Source organism: Oryctolagus cuniculus, chromosome 7 (assembly GCF_051225735.1).
Source record: "Oryctolagus cuniculus isolate XC-2025 breed Fujian yellow rabbit chromosome 7, ASM5122573v1, whole genome shotgun sequence".
NCBI lineage: Eukaryota > Metazoa > Chordata > Mammalia > Lagomorpha > Leporidae > Oryctolagus > Oryctolagus cuniculus.
The window spans coordinates 43,400,041-43,419,049 of NC_142873.1; the positions used below are offsets into that span (position 1 = coordinate 43,400,041).

Below are 19,009 nucleotides of genomic sequence, written 5' to 3' on the forward strand. Positions count from 1 at the left end.
GTGGATGAGTTCCAGGCTCCTGGCTATGAACTTGGCCTTCCCTGACTGTGGCAGCCGTTTCTGGAGTTAATCAGTGGGTGGAAGATTTCTTTGTGTCTCTCCCTTCTTCTCTCCAACTCTGCCTTCTTAAGAAATAAATCTTGAAAAATACGTGTTTATTTGAAAGGTAGAGAGGGAGAGGCAGGCAGAGAACTTTTTCGTCTTCTTGTTCACTAACCAAATGGCAGCACCAGCTCGGTCTGGACCAGTCTGAATCCAGAAACCTGGGACTCCATGTTGGTCTCCCACAGAGTCCTAGGTCCTCAAGCATTAGGGTCATCATCTCCTGCCTTCCCAGGTATATTAATAGGTGCTGTGTATGGGATGCCTGCTTGCAAATGGTGGCTTAACCCACTGCACCAATTGCCAGCCCTGGTGCCATGGGTTTTTCTCACCATCATGTTATTCTGTCTCCCTGATGGTGGTAATAACTAATACCTGTTAACACTGCTTATTTGTTACAACTGCTCTTGTGAAGTAAGTATTTTTACAGTTGAGGGAGGTGACACTTTCCAGCTGTTAGGTCAGTTGGTCATGGTAATCAAAAGTAGAATTGGGATTTGAACTCAGTCACTAGAAGTGCTCATTTCTCACCCAAAGGGACAGTTTGTGTTTAGTATAAAGTATTTTTTATGTTACTCTTATTTTTATTTATTTATTTATTTATTTGACATGCATAGTTAGAGGGAGAGACAGAGAGAAAGATCTTCCTCTTTCCATTGGTTCACGCCCCCAGATGGCCACCACGGCCGGCGACTGCGCCAATCTGAAGCCGGGAGCCAGGTGCTTCCTCCTGATCTCCCATGCCAGTGCAGGGCCCAAGCACTTGGGCCATCCTCCACTGCCCTCCCTGGCCACAGCAGAGAGCTGGACTGGAAGAGGAGCAGCCGGGACAGAATCTGGTGCCCCGACTGGAACTAGAACCCGGGGTGCTGAAACCGCAGGCGGAGGATTAGCCTAGTGAGCCGCGGCGCCAGCCTATGTTATTCTTTTAAAAATATATTTATTTGAAAAACAGAGTACAAAGGGGCAGAGGCAGAGAAAGCGAGGTCCTCCATCCGCTGGATCACTCCACAGGTGGCTGCAATGGCCAGAGCTGCACTGATCTGAAGCCAGGAGCCAGGTCTCCCACACGGGTGCAGGGGCCAAAGCACTTGGGCCATCTTCTACCACTTCCCAGGCCATAGCTGAGAGCTGGATTGGAAGTGGAGCAGCTGGGACTTGAACTGGCATCCATGTGGGATGCTGGCACTGCAGACAATGGCTTTACCTCCTAAGCTGCAGCACTGGCCCCGTGAAGTATTTTATTTATGAATCAGCATGGTTAAATTAAATGATAAATGAGCAGTGTTGTCACCAGCAACTAATATGAACGTGGTAAAAACTTGCTTTTATCCTTTCAGGAGGGAACAAAAGTGGAGCTTTTACAATGTTGCCCTGTAAGAAGAGAAGAAGTACGGTGCCAGAGTCCCCACAGCATAAGGGCCAGCAGGAGGAGGTCGATGTAGACTTAGAATCTGCTGTTAACCTCGACTCTGCCCAGGTGAGAGAGCTGCAGTCCGTGTCGCTGTGCTGGGGCCCGAGTCCTGACAGAAGAGCTGGCCCTGAAGTAGCGTGTGTGCAGGATGCAGGGCGGCAGGCTGCTGCCGAGGACACACCTTTGAGTGCAAGGACGCTCACCCAGGACACACATTTTCCAGTCCTAGACGGTGTTGATGTGGACATGGCTCAGGGAATCACCCTGCCTGCCTTGGAGTCCTCCCCTTCCCTTGACATGCACATGGGTAAAGGAAAATTCCAGGCCACCGGCTCAAGGAGATGGAAGAAAATGACACCCAGGCCTGCACCAGGTACCCAAGAAGACAGAGGTGACCATCTCAGCAAGAAGGAGCCTGTTTCAGGAGCTTGCAGTGAAGAAGTCAGGGAAGAAAGAGGTAAGATACAAAGAGTCTCCAGGTTAGACCACTTTGTCTTTGTATCTTCTGTAGAGCCAGGATAGAGCAGTGTTTCTGAGAAGGGGCACCAGTTTGTCATAGAATTGGACCTGTGGATCTTCTCAGATTCAGCAGTGAACTAACTTTATGTATGGGTTGAGACTTGGTTTTCCCCTTCCGTTCCCTAGATCTTTGCTATCCCTTCCTTTCTCATCCTGTGTCCTGTGTGTCAGGAGAGATGAGCTGGATATGGGCTTCTGGGATTGGTAGGTATCCCTGAAGTGGGGCTCCTGGAAGAGAGAGCTGCTTAAAGGGAGAGACTGTTGCCTGGCACATGGGGAGAGGTTCTGTAGGCGTGAATGACCCTTGGGCCTTGGAGGCTGATTTGCAGTTTGACAGGATGGTGGCGTGAGCCCCAAGGCTACGAGCAGTGTGTGCAGAGGTAAATGGGCATAAGTAGAAGGTGACACAGCTTCTTGGAAGAAGTGGGAGATGACTTCAGAGTGCTAGGTAGAGGATAGGTTGTGAAGGGCTTTGTGTTTCATGTAAGCTGTTTAGAATTTTGCTGTAGGTAGGTGTAACCATTTTAATGGCTAAGCCGAGAGTTATGCTTTGGAAAAGATGTTAGTTTCTTTTTTTCATTTTGAAGAACGTTGAAACTTTCCTTTTTTGCTGCATTTAAGCTCACATGGTCTTATTTAGTTGTTCTGGTATATTCTCGGTGGGTGGATTTTCTGCTGTTAATGTGCTGTGTTGGCCCTGACATTGTGTGTGTTTGAAGTGCAAAATTTCACATTTATGACTGTGGTGTTTGAAAACTGATAAAGTAGTACGTGAGTTGTCCGAGGTGCGTTGTTGAAGATGGAAGCTCTTTTTGGGAAAAGTGTTCGCTTATAGACTCAGCCCTTGTCACAGTGTATGGTTCTGTAGTTACAACAGCATTTGGAGTGGCTTACATTATGTTGGTTCTGGGCCAGCTGTATTTTATCTAAAGGGAGAAGAGCATCAGGTTGAGAAAACCTTGTGTGGAGGAAGAAGATAACAGAGAAGGAACAACTGGAGTAGTGATCGGCAGGGCGGAGAGTTTTAAGGGTAGTGTGCTTTCAAATTTAGTGGCAAAGGAGAGGTCAGGATGCTGATGCTGAAGAAGAGGGTCCATCAGAAGGTTGGTCTGCAGGAGTGGGTACAGGAGAGCTTTATCGGGAAAGGACATCATCATATGATGGGGTTGAAGAGGGAGGGATGAAAGCACGGGTTTTGCATTGGGCAAATAGGATTTAGCTAGAAGAGGGGGCAATATTATTGAACCTGATTCGCAGGATAACTCATATTTGTGACATGAAGACAGGAACAACTGGAGGAAAATACAAGAAAAGAATGTTAGAGAAAGAATGGATAAATAATGATAGATTCAAAATTACTCTGCTAATGAGGAGAGCCTTGTTGCTTGTTAAAATTTTTGTTTTTTTTAAATGTGTTTATCTTTATTTCCTTGAAAGGCAGCGTGATAGAGAATGAGAGAGAGACAGAGAGATCTTCCATCTGCTTGTTCACTTCCCAGATATCCACAACGACCATGGCTGGGCCAGGCGGAGGCCAAGAGCCAAGAAGCCATCCAGGTGTCGCACACATGTGGCAGGCCAAAGTCTGCTGCTTTCCAGGTACTCCCAATGTGGGATGCTTATTTTTTATTTGTGTGTAGCTAGGAATTACAAAGCTACTTTTACTGCTTTGGAGGTGTGCCCCCCACTGTGGGGAGCAACCGGACTAGACTAAGTTACTCGAATTAGGACTTATTCTATGCATCTGCTCTCCCACAATATGGCGCTGGGAGAGAAGTAAACAGCTTCCGCACAGCTGCCTCCAGTTCAACCAATTAACTGTAGGACTTGCTCCTGATTGGAGAGCAGCGTACTCAGCCGAGTTGGGATTGGCGGAGGAGGACTATAAAGGAGGAGAGAGACGGCATGCACCAGGAACATCTATGGGGAACATCTAAGGGAACCCGTGCAGCCCCCCAGAGAGCCGGCCGGCGGTGTGCCGCTCCCCTGCGGAAGTGGGGAATGCGGCCAGGGGGAACTGCCCTTCCACGGAGGTGGAAGGGATAGTAGCCAACCCGGGAAGAACCAGCAGCAAACCCGGGGAGGGCCGAGCAGACAGAAGAACAGCGCAGGGTCCTGTGTTGCTCCTCCACGAAGAGGGGGAGCGACATAATGGTGCCGTGACTCGGATAGGAAACCTAGCTCGGATAGGAAACTTAGAACGGATAGCAAACTTAGGAGGGAAGAAACGGGAAGAACTGGGAAATTACCGGAGAGAGAGACTAGCAAACAGCCTAGGGAAAAGCCGGCCGAAAAGGGTGCCGGAAGAAGCTGTTGAAAGCCTAGGCATAGACTCGGATACGGACTACGGGGGGAAGCTGGGAGAAATCTTTAAGGTCGAAAGCGAAAGTGAAAGCTAGAACAAACAGACTCGGACGCGGACTGTGGGGAGAGGCCAGGAGAAATGAGGGAGGAATATCGTTGGAGGAAAGCTTGGGGAAACATACCGGGTAGAGAAAAATGTTAGGGAAATTGAAGCCGCGGGGGGCAGGCCAAGGCGGAGACGAAAGCCACTTTGGGGTTCTCAAGTTAGCCCGGGAATAGGGGGCGAAAAGTTGAAACCAGAAGCTGAGACGTAAGCCAGATTGGGATCCGTCTGATTAGCCCGGGGAGCAAAGGACGGGAAGCCAAATCGTGGGGCGGAGACGTACGCTGGGTTGAATTCGCCAGGCTAGCCCGGGGAACTTAGATTGAATCCTAGTGGCGGAGACGCAAGCTACGCTGTGTTACTCGCGGAAGCCGCCGCGTGCAGAGAGAGCACGGGGCGTGAATAGATAGGGAACGCTGGCGTAGGCCGTGGTTCAGACGCGAAAGGGTTAAGCGTGGAGACCGCGGAGCGCGCAAAGCCGAGCCGCGCAAAGCCGGGAAGCTGCGCAGATGAGAGAGGCGTGCGGGCTGAAGCGGCGCAGAGCCGCGCAGAGCCGGGAACCCGCCGGCGGGGCGAGGTGCCGGGAAGCTGCGGGGATAAGAGAAACAGAAGTTTGGAAGTGAAGTAAAAGAGAAATGGGAATGCTGGAAGATAGAAGTGAAATGGGAGAGGTAGGAATGCCCGGAGATAGAGAAATAGAGAAAAATAAGGCCTCCCCTCAACATGCCAATTAGAAGGCTTGGATTCGGTCTGCCCGATTAGTGAGGCGATGAGCACCTGGGCGGCTAGCCGCAGGTCACCGAAGACAGGCACGAATTAACATCAGTAAGGCTTCCCCACAATACAACAATATTAAGCTTGGATTCGGTCTGCCTGATTTAAGGCGGTAAGCGCCAGCAAAGCTCGACCAGAGTATGAGCTGCAGGTCACCGAAGATAGGCACGAACCAACACTAATAAGTCTCCCCCACAATAAGGCAATGAGAAGGCTTGGATTCGGTTTGCCTGATAGGACTTGTAAGAGCCTGTGGCAACTCTAGCAAGTAGAGCAGAGTGTGTACCGCGGGACACCGAAGACAGGCGCGTATCAACGCCAAAAATAAAAAGAAAGGGGGATCTGTGGGGAGCAACCGGACTAGACTAAGTTACTCGAATTAGGACTTATTCTATGCATCTGCTCTCCCACAATATGGCGCTGGGAGAGAAGTAAACAGCTTCCGCACAGCTGCCTCCAGTTCAACCAATTAACTGTAGGACTTGCTCCTGATTGGAGAGCAGCGTACTCAGCCGAGTTGGGATTGGCGGAGGAGGACTATAAAGGAGGAGAGAGACGGCATGCACCAGGAACATCTATGGGGAACATCTAAGGGAACCCGTGCAGCCCCCCAGAGAGCCGGCCGGCGGTGTGCCGCTCCCCTGCGGAAGTGGGGAATGCGGCCAGGGGGAACTGCCCTTCCACGGAGGTGGACGGGATAGTAGCCAACCCGGGAAGAACCAGCAGCAAACCCGGGGAGGGCCGAGCAGACAGAAGAACAGCGCAGGGTCCTGTGTTGCTCCTCCACGAAGAGGGGGAGCGACACCCCACCAATGAAAAAATGCTGGAAAGAGGTAGCCCCGCCCCAGGAGTGACCTGAGGGAGAGAGAATACCTGAGGGGAAGGGTCCCCCTGCTGACTCAGGGCAGAGGGAATGCCATTCGAGCTGGGACCTGTGAGCACCACAGGAGGAATCCTGAGCCTGGTGGGACTGGCTGCAGGCACACAGCAGAGGGCTTTTTCATATGCCTCTGGCATGTGAGTTTACGCTGGTTACAATAGATGTTGGAGATGGCAGTGGCTCCAGCCTGCCTCTCTTGTGTCCCCCTTTGTTCTCTCTGATGTTGCAGGCTCTCTGCATATTTTTTTTTTATTATTATTTTTTGACAGGCAGAGTGGACAGTGAGAGAGAGAGACAGAGAGAAAGGTCTTTCTTTGCCGTTGGTTCACCCTCCAATGGCCGCTGCGGCTGGCGTGCTGCGGCCGGCGCACCGCGCCGATCTGATGGCAGGAGCCAGGTACTTCTCCTGGTCTCACATGGGGTGCAGGGCCCAAGCACTTGGGCCATCCTCCACTGCACTCCCTGGCCACAGCAGAGAGCTGGCCTGGAAGAGGGGAAACTGGGACAGAATCCAGTGCCCCGACTGGGACTAGAACCTGGTGTGCTGGCGCCGCAAGGTGGAGAATTAGCCTAGTGAACTGCGGCGCTGGCCAGAGAGAGAGGTCTTCTATCCACTGGTTTACTCCCCAGTTGGCCGCAACGGCTGGAGCTTCTTCTGGGTCTTCATGCGGGTGCAGGGGCCCAAAGACCTGGGACATCATTTTTTTTTTTTTTAATGTATTTATTTGAGAGGTAGAGTTAGAGACAGTGAGAGGGAGAGTCAGAGAGAAAGGTCTTCCATCCGCTGGTTCACTCTCCAAATGGCCACAATGGCTGGAGCTGCACCAATCCGAAGCCAGGAGCCAGGCACTTCTTCCAGGTCTCCCACGTGGGTGCAGGGGCCCAAGGACTTGGGCCATCTTCTACTGCTTTCCCAGGCCATAGCAGAGAGCTGGATTGAAGTGGTGTGGGGAGCAATCCGGACTAGACTAAGTTACTCGAATTAGGACTTATTCTATGCATCTGCTCTCCCACAATATGGCGCTGGGAGAGAAGTAAACAGCTTCCGCACAGCTGCCTCCAGTTCAACTAATAAACTGTAGGACTTGCTCCTGATTGGAGGAGAGCAGCGTACTCGGCGTGTGGGCAGCCGAGTTGGGATTGGCGGAGGAGGACTATAAAGGAGGAGAGAGACGGCATGCACCAGTAACATCTATGGGGAACATCTAAGGGGACCCGTGCAGCCCCCGAGAGACCCGGCCGGCGGTGTGCCGCTCCCCTGCGGAAGTGGGGAATGCGGCCAGGGGGAACTGCCCTTCCACGGAGGTGGAAGGGATAGTAGCCAACCCGGGAAGAACCAGCAGCAAACCCGGGGAGGGCCGAGCAGACGAAAGAACAGCGCAGGGTTCAGTGTTGCTCCTCCACGAAGAGGGGGAGCGACAAAGTGGAGCAGCTAGGACTTGAACCGGCACCCATATGTGATGCGAGCACTGCAGGTGGCGGCTTTACCCGCTACACCACAGCGCCAGCCCCAATTTTTTTTTTTTTTTAAAGATTTATTTATTTATTTGAAAGAGTTACACAGAGAGAGGAGAGGCAGAGAGAGAGAGAGAGAGGTCTTCTTTCCGATGGTTCACTCCCCAGTTGGCTGCAACGGCTGAAGCTGCACCAATCTGAAGCCAGGAGCTTCCTCCAGGTCTCCCACATGGATGCAGGGGCCCAAGGACTTTTGCCATCTTCTGCTGCTTTCCCAGGCCATAGCAGAGAGCTGGATTGGAAGTGGAGCAGCCGGGACTCAAACCGGTGCCCATATGGGATGCGGGCACTTAAGGCCAGGGCGTTAACCCACTGCGCCACAACGCCAGCCCCAGCCCCAAGATTCAATTTTAAAAGGAAAGGGAATTGGGGAGGGGAAAGGGGCCCCCATATTGACGACTGTCTTTACCAGGCTGGCCCTTTTGAACAGGTCTTGGTTTGAGACTAGGTCAAAATTTTCACGTGGGTCACAAATATTTTGTGAGCCTAACTTGCCTTAAGGTTCTTCTAATCAAAAGGAAGACGTTCTCTGCACTTCCCTCCATGGGTTGCCTTTTAAATGAAAAGGTGCACAGATAAGGTTGCACCCCATAAGTCTCCACCTCTGCTTGGTTTGGCGTTTTTCAGGCCGTCAGAGTGGACGTTCACTGGTTATCAGATCTTTGTCTTGGTTGCAAGTCCTTACCTTTGCCTAAAATGAGAGATACTAAGACAAAGGTGTTCCTGAGCCCAGCCTGCACAGGGAACAGAGGCAGACGTGCTTACAACATTTTTACCCAGGCTGGTCCTCAGACCTTGACCTCATGAGTTCTTGGCAAGCTGCTGTGACCTGATCGTCTGCCTGCATCTGAAGCATAGCCTCTCCAGTCAAAACTGGGTTGATAAGTACGAGATATACATCAGTATCCATGGTCAGTGGACTTTGATGCTCATGACCCTGTAGGAGAATGTGTGAGTTTACAGAGTACTCAAGGGGCTGGCGCTGTGGTGTAGTGGGTAAAGCCACCACCTGCAGTGCCAGCATCCCATATGGACGCCGGTTCAAGTCCCAGCTGCTCCTCTTCTGATCCAGCTCTCTGCTATGGCCTGGGAAAGCAGTAGAAGATGGTCCAAATGTTTGGGCCCTTGTACCTGCTTGGGAGACCTAGAAGACACTCCTGGTTCCTGGCTTCAGTTCAGCGCAGCTTGGGCCCTTGTGGCCATCTGGGGAGTGAACCAGTGAATGGAAGACCTCTTTTTCTCTCTCTCTGCCTCTGCCTCTCTGTAACTCTGCCTTTCAAATAAATAAGTAAATACTGAAACAAAAACGAGTACTCAAAAGGTGTCCCAGAGACTCCATTCACTGACATTGCTTGGCCAAAGGGAGCACCCTTGCCTCAGAAAATGGAAGGAATGACTCAGGGTTTATTAAAAATCCAAGTAATAGCAATTTAGAGTCTTTACACTATGGGGAATGAACTGAGTTGACAGGTCAAGATAGAGGTTGGGTAAAATATCTTAGGTACAGGCCAGGTGCCTCATGGTCATGCTAAGAGGGGAGACCTGGGTTCCTGGATTGAAGATGACAGAAAGAAAGTGGCGCCTATGTTTATAAGATGACTGAGCTCCCAAGGGCCTCTCAGTCTCTTCAGGAAAGCAGAGTCTTTCCTCCTGTCTTTGGTCTATCATAAACCTCGCTAGGACACAGATCGATGCAGGAGAAGAGAAGTGGACAACAAGGGTGGCCAGAGGTCATAGTGTGGGGAAGTGAGAAAGCAAAAGTTATGGGGCAGGAAAGATGGAGATCATAATCCAGCACTCTGTTGGATGTTCAGAGTCTGGGGTAGAGTGAGGAGTCACTGGGGATTGGGGCATGAAGCCCTTAGCCTTACTCCAAACTGCTTGCAGTTTCAATGACAGATTGATCTCCATGGAAAGGAAACTGAGATGGATCACTGAGAAATGGAGGAAGTGTAGTCTCTGGTGTTCCGGCTTCTGAGGGTCCAGTAGAAAGACCTCTGGGACAAACCGGGGTGTGGCCCTGGCCAGAATTTGTGCAGTATCTTAAAATCTTAAATCCCAATTCCTTGCTTTGGGCTGCTCTAAGCAAGAGAGGATTAGAAGGCCAGCGCTGCGGCTCACTAGGCTAATCCTCTGCCTTGTGGCACCGGCACACCAGGTTCTAGTCCCGGTCAGGGCGCCGGATTCTGTCCCGATTGCCCCTCTTCCAGGCCAGCTCCCTGCTGTGGCCAGGGAGTGCAGTGGAGGATGGCTCAAGTGCTTGGGCCCTGCACCCCATGGGAGACCAGGATAAGTACCTGGCTCCTGCCATCGGATCAGCGCGGTGCGCCGGCTGTAGCGCGCCGGCCGCGGCGGCCATTGGAGGGTGAACCAACGGCAAAAGGAAGACCTTTCTCTCTGTCTCTCTCTCTCACTGTCCACTCTGCCTGTCAAAAAAAAAAAAAAAAAAAGGGGGGGGGTTAGAACAGAATCTTAACTCTGGGGATTGATCCAGTCCTAGTCAGCAAGCCTTGCCCCTGAGTCTTAAGACCAACAGCCCTGTGGTTGCTTTTACACTTGATCTTAGCCAAAAGGCCAAGAAGCGATCTGTAATTGCTTTTAACTGGCTGTCAGAAACCTGGTGACTTTGAGAGAGATTGGCTATGGAGGAGAGTGAGGCAAAAGAAGTCTTCTTTGCTCACCCTTCTAATGAGAGGGTCCAATTCATGGTACCAAATGTTACAGCTGGAGTGTGGTATCCCACACTGAAAAATTCCTACGCGGATAATGCAGACATTTGATTGAAAGCACAGAGACTCCTGATGCAGCAGTCAGGAGGGGCCCTCGAAGGGAGCGTTTGCCTTATCAGATTTTTTTCTACCGAAAGAAATCATCTTATTTTGCCTCTGCAAATTGCTTACCTATATAATTTAGATATTTTCCAATTACGTTTCATAGAGCTCTTCATGTTTAATGAGCACATTGTAATAAGGAATTTTACTATTCTCTTTTTGGTATTACTTTTTTTTTTTTTTAAATTCAGTTTCTTAGTTGCACTAGCCACATTTAAGTTCTTCATAGTCACAATAGCCTGGTGGCTACTGTTTTGTATAGTACATATTTAGACCATTTCTGCCATCACAGAAAGTTCTAGTAGCACTGGTCTAGTGTTGTGTGGAGAAAAATATCACCTTAAATTCCATCATTTAATAACTCCTTCACAATTTTTATTTAGAAATTAAAAAGACATCAAAGGATTAACATTAAAAAATAATCATGAGTGAGGGGCCAGTGTTTTGGCAAAGCAGGTTAGGGTACCCACTGCAAGTCCAGCATCCCCTGTGGACATCACGCTGCCTTTCAAGTAGATTCATATTTAAATAAATAGGGTACAAGGGAGGGAGGGTAGTTTGGGACGTATCCTTAGGCATTTTATTTTATTTATTTGAAAGACAGAGTCACAGAGAGAGGTAGAGAAAGAGAGGTCTTCCAACCACTAGTTCACTTCCCAGATGGCCCCAGTGGCCAGAGTTGAGCTGATCTGAAGCCAGAAGCTTCTTCCAGGTCTCCTACATGGATTCAGGGGCCCAAAGACTTGGGCCATCTTCTACTGCTTTCCCAGGCCATAGCAGAGAGCTGGATCAGAAGAGGAGCAGCTGGGTCCCGAACTGATGACTTTACCTACTGTGCTGCAGCTCTGGCTTCTAAATACATTTTTTTTTTTTTAAAAGATTCATTTATTTATTTGAAAGTTAGAGTTACACAGAGAGAAAAGGAGAGAGAGAGAGAGGGAGAGGGAGAGAGAGAGGGAGGGAGGGGAGAGGAGAGGAGAGGAGAGGAGAGGAGAGGGGGAGAGGAGGAGAGGGGGAGAGGAGGAGAGAGAGAGAGGTCTTCCATCCATTGGTTCACTTCCTGATTGGCCGCAGTGGCTGTAGCTGCACAGATCTGAAGCCAGGAGTTCTTCCATGTTACCCACATGGGTATAGGGGCCCAAGGACTTGGGCCTTCTTCTTCTTTTTTTTTTTAGAAAGCTTTTTTTTAATAAATAGACATTTCATATCCCCATACCCGCCCTCCCACCCACACTCACTCTCCCATTCCATTCTTCATTAAGATTCATTTTTAATTATCTTTTTTTAAAAGATTTTTTTTTTTTTTTTTTGACAGGCAGAGTGGACAGTGAGAGAGAGAGACAGAGAGAAAGGTCTTCCTTTGCCGTTGGTTCACCCTCCAATGGCCGCCGCGGCCGGCGCGCTGCGGCCGGCGCACCACGCTGATCCGATGGCAGGAGCCAGGAGCCAGGTGCTTTTCCTGGTCTCCCATGGGGTGCAGGGCCCAAGCACTTGAGCCATCCTCCACTGCACTCCCTGGCCACAGCAGAGAGCTGGCCTGGAAGAGGGGCAACCGGGACAGAATCCGGCGCCCCGACCGGGACGAGAACCCGGTGTGCCGGCGCCGCTAGGCGGAGGATTAGCCTAGTGAGCCGTGGCGCCGGCCAAAAGATTTTTTTTATTTATTTGAAAGTCAGAGTTACACAGAGAGAAGTCTTCCACCTGATGGTTCACTCCCAAATTGGCCACAACTGCCGGAGCTGAGCTGATCTGAAGCCAGGAGCCAGGAGCTTCATCCGGGTCTCCCATGTGGGTACGGGGGCCCAAGGAATTGGGCCGTCTTCTGCTGCTTTCCTAGGCCAAAGCAGAGAGCTGGATTGGAAGTAAAGCAGCCAAGTCAAAATCGGTGCCCATATTAGGATGCTGGTGCTTCAGGCAAGGGCGTTAACCCATTGCGCCACAGCACCATCCCCTTTAATTATCTTTATGTACAGAAAACCAACTCTATACTAAGTAAAGATTTCAACAGTTTGCATCCACCCAGATACACAACGTCTAAAGTACTGTTTGAGGACATTACTGTTAATTCTCATAATACAACTCATTAAGGACAGAGGTCCTACATGAGAAGTAAGTGCACAGTGACTCCTGTTGTTGATTTAACAATTGACACTGTTATTTATGTCTGTCTGTCTGCCTCTCAAATAAATGTTAGAAAAAGGAATACGTGGCCAGCGCTGCTCTCACTTGGCTAATCCTCTGCCTGCGGTGCCGGCACCCCAGGTTCTAGTCCCGGTTGGGGCGCTGAATTCTGTCCCAGTTGCTCCTCTTCCAGTCCAGCTATCTGCTGTGGCCTGGGAAGGCAGTGGAGGATGGCCCAAGTCCTTGGGCCCTGCACCTGGATGGGAGACCAGGAGGAAGCTCCGGGCTCCTGGCTTTGGATCGGCGCAGCACGCCAGCTGTAGCAGCCATTTAGGGGTTGAACCAACGGAAGGAAGACCTTTCTCTCTGTTTCGCTCTCTCACTGTCTAACTCTGCCTGTCAAAAATAAAAATAAAAGGAATACTTGTGCTATATGGGAACAGATTATTGCAATCCCAAGGTTTTTTTTTTTTTTTTTTAAGATTTATTTATTTGAAAGAGTTACACAGAGAGAGGAGAGGCAGAGAGAGAGAGGTCTTCTCTGTCCACTGGTTCACTCCGCAATTGGCTGCAACTGCTGGAGCTGCGCTGATCCAGAGCTAGGAACCAGGAGCTTCTTCTGGGTCTCCCCAGCGGGTGCAGGGGCCCAAGGACTTGGGCCATCTTCTATTGATATCCCAGGCCATAGCAGAGAGTTGGATTTGAAGTGGAGCAGCTGGGACTTGAACTGGCACCCATATGGGATGCTGGCATGGCAGGCGATGGCTTTACCCACTGCACCGCAATGCCGGCCCCCCAAAATCTAAAGTTTTCAAAAGAGGTGTGAGTTCATATTAGGATGAACTGGAATGAGTGGAATTTTTTTCCCTAAATGAGGCAGATGACAACGATGACCCAGAGTATAATTTCCTGGAAGATCTTGACGAACCTGACACCGAGGATTTCCGTACTGATCGGGCAGTGAGAATTACCAATGAGTCTGTTTATGATGAGGCCTGCTCTTGACGGCTCCCCATCTACTTTTGTTTACTTTCTAGATTTTTGGGTGTGAAATTTATGATTAGGACCTTTCTTCTCTATGCAGTTATTCCCATAATTCTCTCAATTTAGGTTATATTCAGAAAGCTTGTCAGGTTTTCAGTTGTACATTCCACAGTGATTTATTGAGTTCTTACTGCTTGTTGTGGATAATACTTGGGATACTGAGAGAGAGGTCTTCCATCTGTTTGTTCACCCCCCAAGTGGCCGCTACAGCTGGCACTGCGCCGATCAGCAGCCAGGAGCTGGGTGCTTCCTCCTGGTCTCCCACGTGGGTGCAGGAGCCCAGGCACTTGGGCCATCCTCCACTGTCCGCCCGGGCCACAGCAGAAAGCTAGACAGGAAAAGGAGCAACCGGGACTAGAACCCGGCGCCCATATGGGATGCCGGTGCCACAGGCGGAGGATTAGCCAGGTGAGCCATGGCTCTGGGCCCAGGATTTTGATTTAGTAGCAGTTTAATATGTTTTTTTGGATGGATAAAGTAAGACTAGGGGCATAGAAAACAAATTTTAGGATAAGTTGACTTGAGTAATGTTATAAAAGATTATATTCTTCGTTAATGTGCCAGTTATGGAAAACATCCAAGTATGTTTCAGAAATAACTGATTTTAGTGAGTAGATACACTGATTTTATTGAGTGTGTGCATGTACTAGAGCAGTGTGCGAAAAGTGGAGAAGATAAGATATTGGGTCTTGACCAGGTTATGGACCGAGAGTATTTCATAAACATTTACAAGTATTTACTGTCTTTGTAAGGAATGAATTAAGTTTCAGGTCTTATTTAGACTAACTTTTTATTTTTTATTTTTAAGATTTATTTATTTGTGAGGCAGAGTTACAGAGAGACAGAGACAGAGAAAGATCTTTTATATGCTGGTTCACTAGCCAAATGACTGCAACGGCCAGAGCTAGGCCACATTGAAGCCAGGAGCCAGGAACTTCATCTGGGTCTCCCACGTGGGTTCAGGAATCCAAGAACTTGTACCATCTTCTGCTTTCCCAGACTAATTAACAGGGAACTAGATTTGAAGTGGAGCAACCAAGTCTTGAACTGGTACCCAAATGGGATGCCAGCATTGCAGGTGGTGGTTTAACTAGCTGTGTCACAACGCTGGCGCCCAGACTAATAGTTTTTAAGCTGAGTGTCCTTTCCATGAATTTAAGAAAGTGATATTTTTAGGGGCCAGCACTGTGGTCCAGAGGATTAAAGCCCTGGCCTGAGGCACCGGCATCTCATATGGGTGCCAGTTCTAGTCCTGGCTGCTCCTCTTACAATCCAGCTCTCTGCTGTGGCCTGAGATAGCAGTGGAGGATGGCCCAAGTCCTTGGGCCCCTGCACTCGCATGGGAGACCCAGCGGAGTCTCCTGGCTCCTGGCTTTGGATTGGCGCAGCTCCAGTCGTTGCCGCCATCTGGGGATTGAACCATCAGATGGAAGACTTCTCTCTGTCTCTGTCTCTGTCTCTGTAACTCTGACTTTCAAATAAATGAAATAAGCTGGCGCATGGCTTACTTTGTTAATCCTCCGCCTGCGGTGCCAGGCGTCCCATATGGGCGCTGGGTTCTAGTCCTGATTGCTCCTCTTTGGTCCAGCTCTCTGCTGTGGCCTGGGCGGGCAGTGGAGGATGGCCCAGGTTGCTTGGGCCCGTGCACCCGCTTGGTGGACCAGGAGGGGGCACCCAGCTCCTGGCTTCGGTTTGGCACAGTGCTGGCCGTGGCAGCCATTTGAGGAGTGAACCAACGGAGGGAAGACCTTTCTCTGTCTCTCTCACTGTCTAAAACTCTACATGTCAAAAAAAAAAAAAAAAAAAAAGATATTTTTAAAATGCTAAACGTAGGACTTTAGATTTGTCCCCCTATATTTTGTACTGTTAACTGGAGAAAATGAAATGTTTTTGTTTTTTAAGAAAATTTAATGCAGAGTTAGAGAGAGAAAGAGGAAGAGATCTTCCTTCTGCTGGTTCACTCCCCAAATGACTGCAACAGCTGGGTCTGGGCCAGGCTGAAGCTGAGATATAGGAGATTCAGCCAGGTCTCCCACAGGGATGCAGGGGACCAAGGACTTGGTTCATTCTCTGCTGCTTTTCCCAGGTGGATTAGTAGGAAGCTGGATTGGAAGTGGGGCAGGTGGTTCTCTACCATCTCCACCTAGTGCACATACGGGATGCTAGCATTGCAGGTGGTGGCTTAACCCATTATGCCACAATCCTAGCCCCATGAATCTGACATCAGTTGGAGTGGCAATCCCTTTCTGCTTTATTTCTTTATCATGTATTAGAAAGTCAATTGATGGGGAGAGGGAGGGAGGGAAAGAGAGAGAGAGCCTGTGTGTGCAATAGAGCAATCTGCTTTCCAGGTTGCTTATTAGCAGGAAGCTAGATTGCAAGTGGAGGCAGGACTTCATCCAGGAACTCTGATATGGGATGTGGGCATCCTCCAAGCTGTGGCTTAACCCTCTGGGCCATAATACCCTCTTCCAGCCTTATATCATCTACAGATTTGATAACGTGTGTTTCCTGGGGCTTCTAAGACACTGATACTGTGTTACGTATTTCAGGTCCACAAATGTGATCCTTTGATACACTGTCGAGACTTGTCTTTTGATTCTGTTTGGTACTCCGGGTTTGTACAGGCCAGCCAACAATGAGTGGATTGAGCTGTAAAGTCATCTAACCCACGTGTTCTGCATGTCTTTCCACTGGAGCTTGGGCTTAGTGAAAATAGTGCTGTCTCCTCTTCTGGTGTATCCCACATATCTAGAACAAAGATTGAGACATGGTTGCTATTCAGTAAATGACTCTGTCAAATGCCTTGCTGAGAACATTTTTGTCTCTATAGTGTTCCCCCTTATTGCAAAATGAAACTAATTTGTGCCAACAGCATACTCTATGGCTTTTTTGCAGAAAAGGAAGCGGAAGAGCTGTTTGAAACTGTGAGTAATGCTTTTTGAGTGAGAACATGGGATGGTGAAAGTAGATTGTCCAGCAAATTCTGTCCTTTGGTCCTGGGCTCCTCCCTCCAGAAGGGTGGTCTAACTGAGCTGTTGCTCTTTTTATCCACTCAGGAAAGAATATAGTGGCAAGAGAACATTGCTAATTAGAACACTCTTGATTATTTATATGTAGATTATTATTTTTTAGAGATTTATTTATTTGAAAGAGTTATAGAGCTAGAACGAGAGAGATCTTCCATGTGCTAGGTCACTCACTACCCATATGGCCTCAATTGCTGGGCCAGGCTGAAAACAGGAGCTAGGAGCTTCTTCAGGTCTACCATATGGGTGGCAGGGGCCTAACCACTCGTTCGATCTTCTGCTGCCTTCCTAGGCCATTAGCAGGAAGCTTTATTGGAAGTGGGGCAGCTGGGGTAAGACCAGTGTAGTACATATGTGATGCTGGTTGTGGCTTTACTCACTATGCTAAAACAGCAGTCCCAAATGTAGATTATTCTTAGTAAAAATTTTCCTTGTAAACTTTGGATAGGCTCTCCAATCATTTATTCATCTGTGTAATCTAGTTTTAGATTGCTCTGAGCCCAAATAGTTAGCTTTTTGGTTATATTTGCCTCTTGACAGGTATTTCTGTAAGAGGTTGATTTTTATTTTTACGTGAATTTTGTCCTTACTGTTGCACATGCTTTGCTGAAAGCCTTTTTTTCTGGCTTAACATTTATCTCAAGTGTGGGTTTGCTGGAGTCCTGATCTTAGGTTCTAATGTAAGTTCTCTCTGGGTAGCAGAATGCTTAGTTTTGTAATCTAGTTTTCAGTTCCCCTTGTCACTGGTGGAAGGCCATTCTCTAAAAAAAGGCTCCTTTTCTTCCCCCACAGTTCCAAGATGAGATGGGATTCTCCAACATGGAAGATGACGGCCCAGAGGAAGAGGAGCACGTGGCTGAGTCTCGGCCTAACTTTAACACCCCTCAAGCCTTACGGTAGGCCAGCCAAGGACCTTGAGACGTAGAATTCAGGAAACGGTGTTCGTGAAATGCAGTAACACGTTCCCATCATCAAGGCGCTTCTGTGGTGATGTAAATATGCAGAGTCCTGTGGGAAGTGAGGAGTCAGGCAGAGAGTCTCCTTATTATGGGACAGTGCGGCTGTAGACCAAGCTGTGTCTGTTTGGGAAGGGAGAAAGAACAGTAGCTGGCATCCAGAGCAGCTTCTCCAGATGAGTGTGCTGGAGAAGTGTGTAGGACTGTGTGGCCAGCCACAGAAACCACCCCAAGTCAGAATATCCAGCGTGTCCCCTTTTTGGCCGTGTTTGTCATGAGCATCAGGGGAATGTTACTGATGGTTTGTCAGTCACCTTGGCATCAGTGGGGCCTGCAGTGATGCTCCTGGAGTCTGAGTCTCGTGTTGTTGACGTGTCTGTTATGTCAGCTGTAGAGCGAAGGCTGTAGTCTTTCTCCCAGTTACTGTGGAGCATTTGTGTCTGTTCTTTAATCTGTTATGGTCCAGTGTGACTAGAGGGCGAGATGTAGTTTGTGCTGCGGGTGGCACACAGCAGTTGGCAGAATTGGGGTTCATGGTGAAAGGACATTGTGCAGGCTGTCTCAGCACACCGTTTGAAGGCGTAAGATGTGTTGTGGACTTAAGGAAATCTTCGTTTATCTCCTTTTGGGGGTAGGTTTGAGGAACCACTGGCCAACTTGCTAAATGAACAACATCGGACTGTGAAGGAGCTCCTCGAACAGCTGAAGATGAAGAAATCTTCAGCTAAGCCGCAGCAGGAGGTAGAGAGGGTCAAGCCTCGGGCTGAGAAAGTTCCTCAGACTCTGATTCTGGACCCAGCACAGAGGAAGAGGCTGCAGCAGCAGATGCAGCAGGTGAGACTCTCCTTGCTCATGTGTGTATGGATTATCGCACTAGCTTTTGACACTGAAGTCCAACGTACGCAACCTCGTAAAAATGACAGGCGGGTGTCTTGCTACCCTTGGAAGCTGTGGACCCTCGAATGTTGACATCTTAATCACCCAAGAGTCATCATGTTTGTGCCCTTGTGGCTCAGGCAAGAAATTCTGATGGTATTCAGAATTACAGACTTTTAAAGAGTCCTTTGTAACCCATTCTGGAATGGAAGAGCCTCACTGCCAGAGGTGGTGTTTGCTTCCGTCTAACTCATTCGTTCTGGGTTTGTCATTTGGCTTAAGGAAACAGTGTCTTGGAGATTGATGCCAAGATCCTTTGCTCTGGTGGGCTCTCCAGAAAGCAAAATGTGCGATACAGTTGCAGGTGTCTTAGGAAGAGCTCCCTGGTTCCTGAAATGGCAACGGCGCGTCACCTTGTTTTTTTTTCCCTCCCCAGCATGTTCAGCTCTTGACGCAAATCCACCTTCTTGCCGCCTCCAACCTCAATCTCAGTTCAGAGGCCAGTACCACCAAGATATTTCTTGTAAGCTTCCAGATATCC

The 19,009-nt window shown here is 49.2% G+C and overlaps 1 protein-coding gene across 10 annotated transcripts in view; it reads left to right on the forward strand.

Moving 5' to 3' along the window:
- LOC108177661 (YY1-associated protein 1) overlaps positions 1-19,009 on the forward strand; it is a 35,338-nt gene that overhangs the window by 2,180 nt on the left and 14,149 nt on the right. For 4 of the 10 annotated variants that reach the window (XM_089299852.1, XM_070077573.2, XM_070077574.2 and 1 more), the window contains exons 2-6: positions 1,443-1,973; positions 3,473-3,634; positions 17,429-17,532; positions 18,228-18,426; positions 18,905-18,991. In XM_089299852.1, coding sequence (XP_089155978.1) covers positions 3,488-3,634; positions 17,429-17,532; positions 18,228-18,426; positions 18,905-18,991 — 537 coding nt within the window. In that variant the 5' untranslated portion in view covers positions 1,443-1,973; positions 3,473-3,487. Of the gene's footprint in view, positions 1-1,442; positions 1,974-3,472; positions 3,635-16,505; positions 16,535-17,428; positions 17,533-18,227; positions 18,427-18,904; positions 18,992-19,009 lie in introns of those variants that run through there. The other 6 variants (XM_070077572.2, XM_089299851.1, XM_089299854.1 and 3 more) reach the window with 3 other exon arrangements.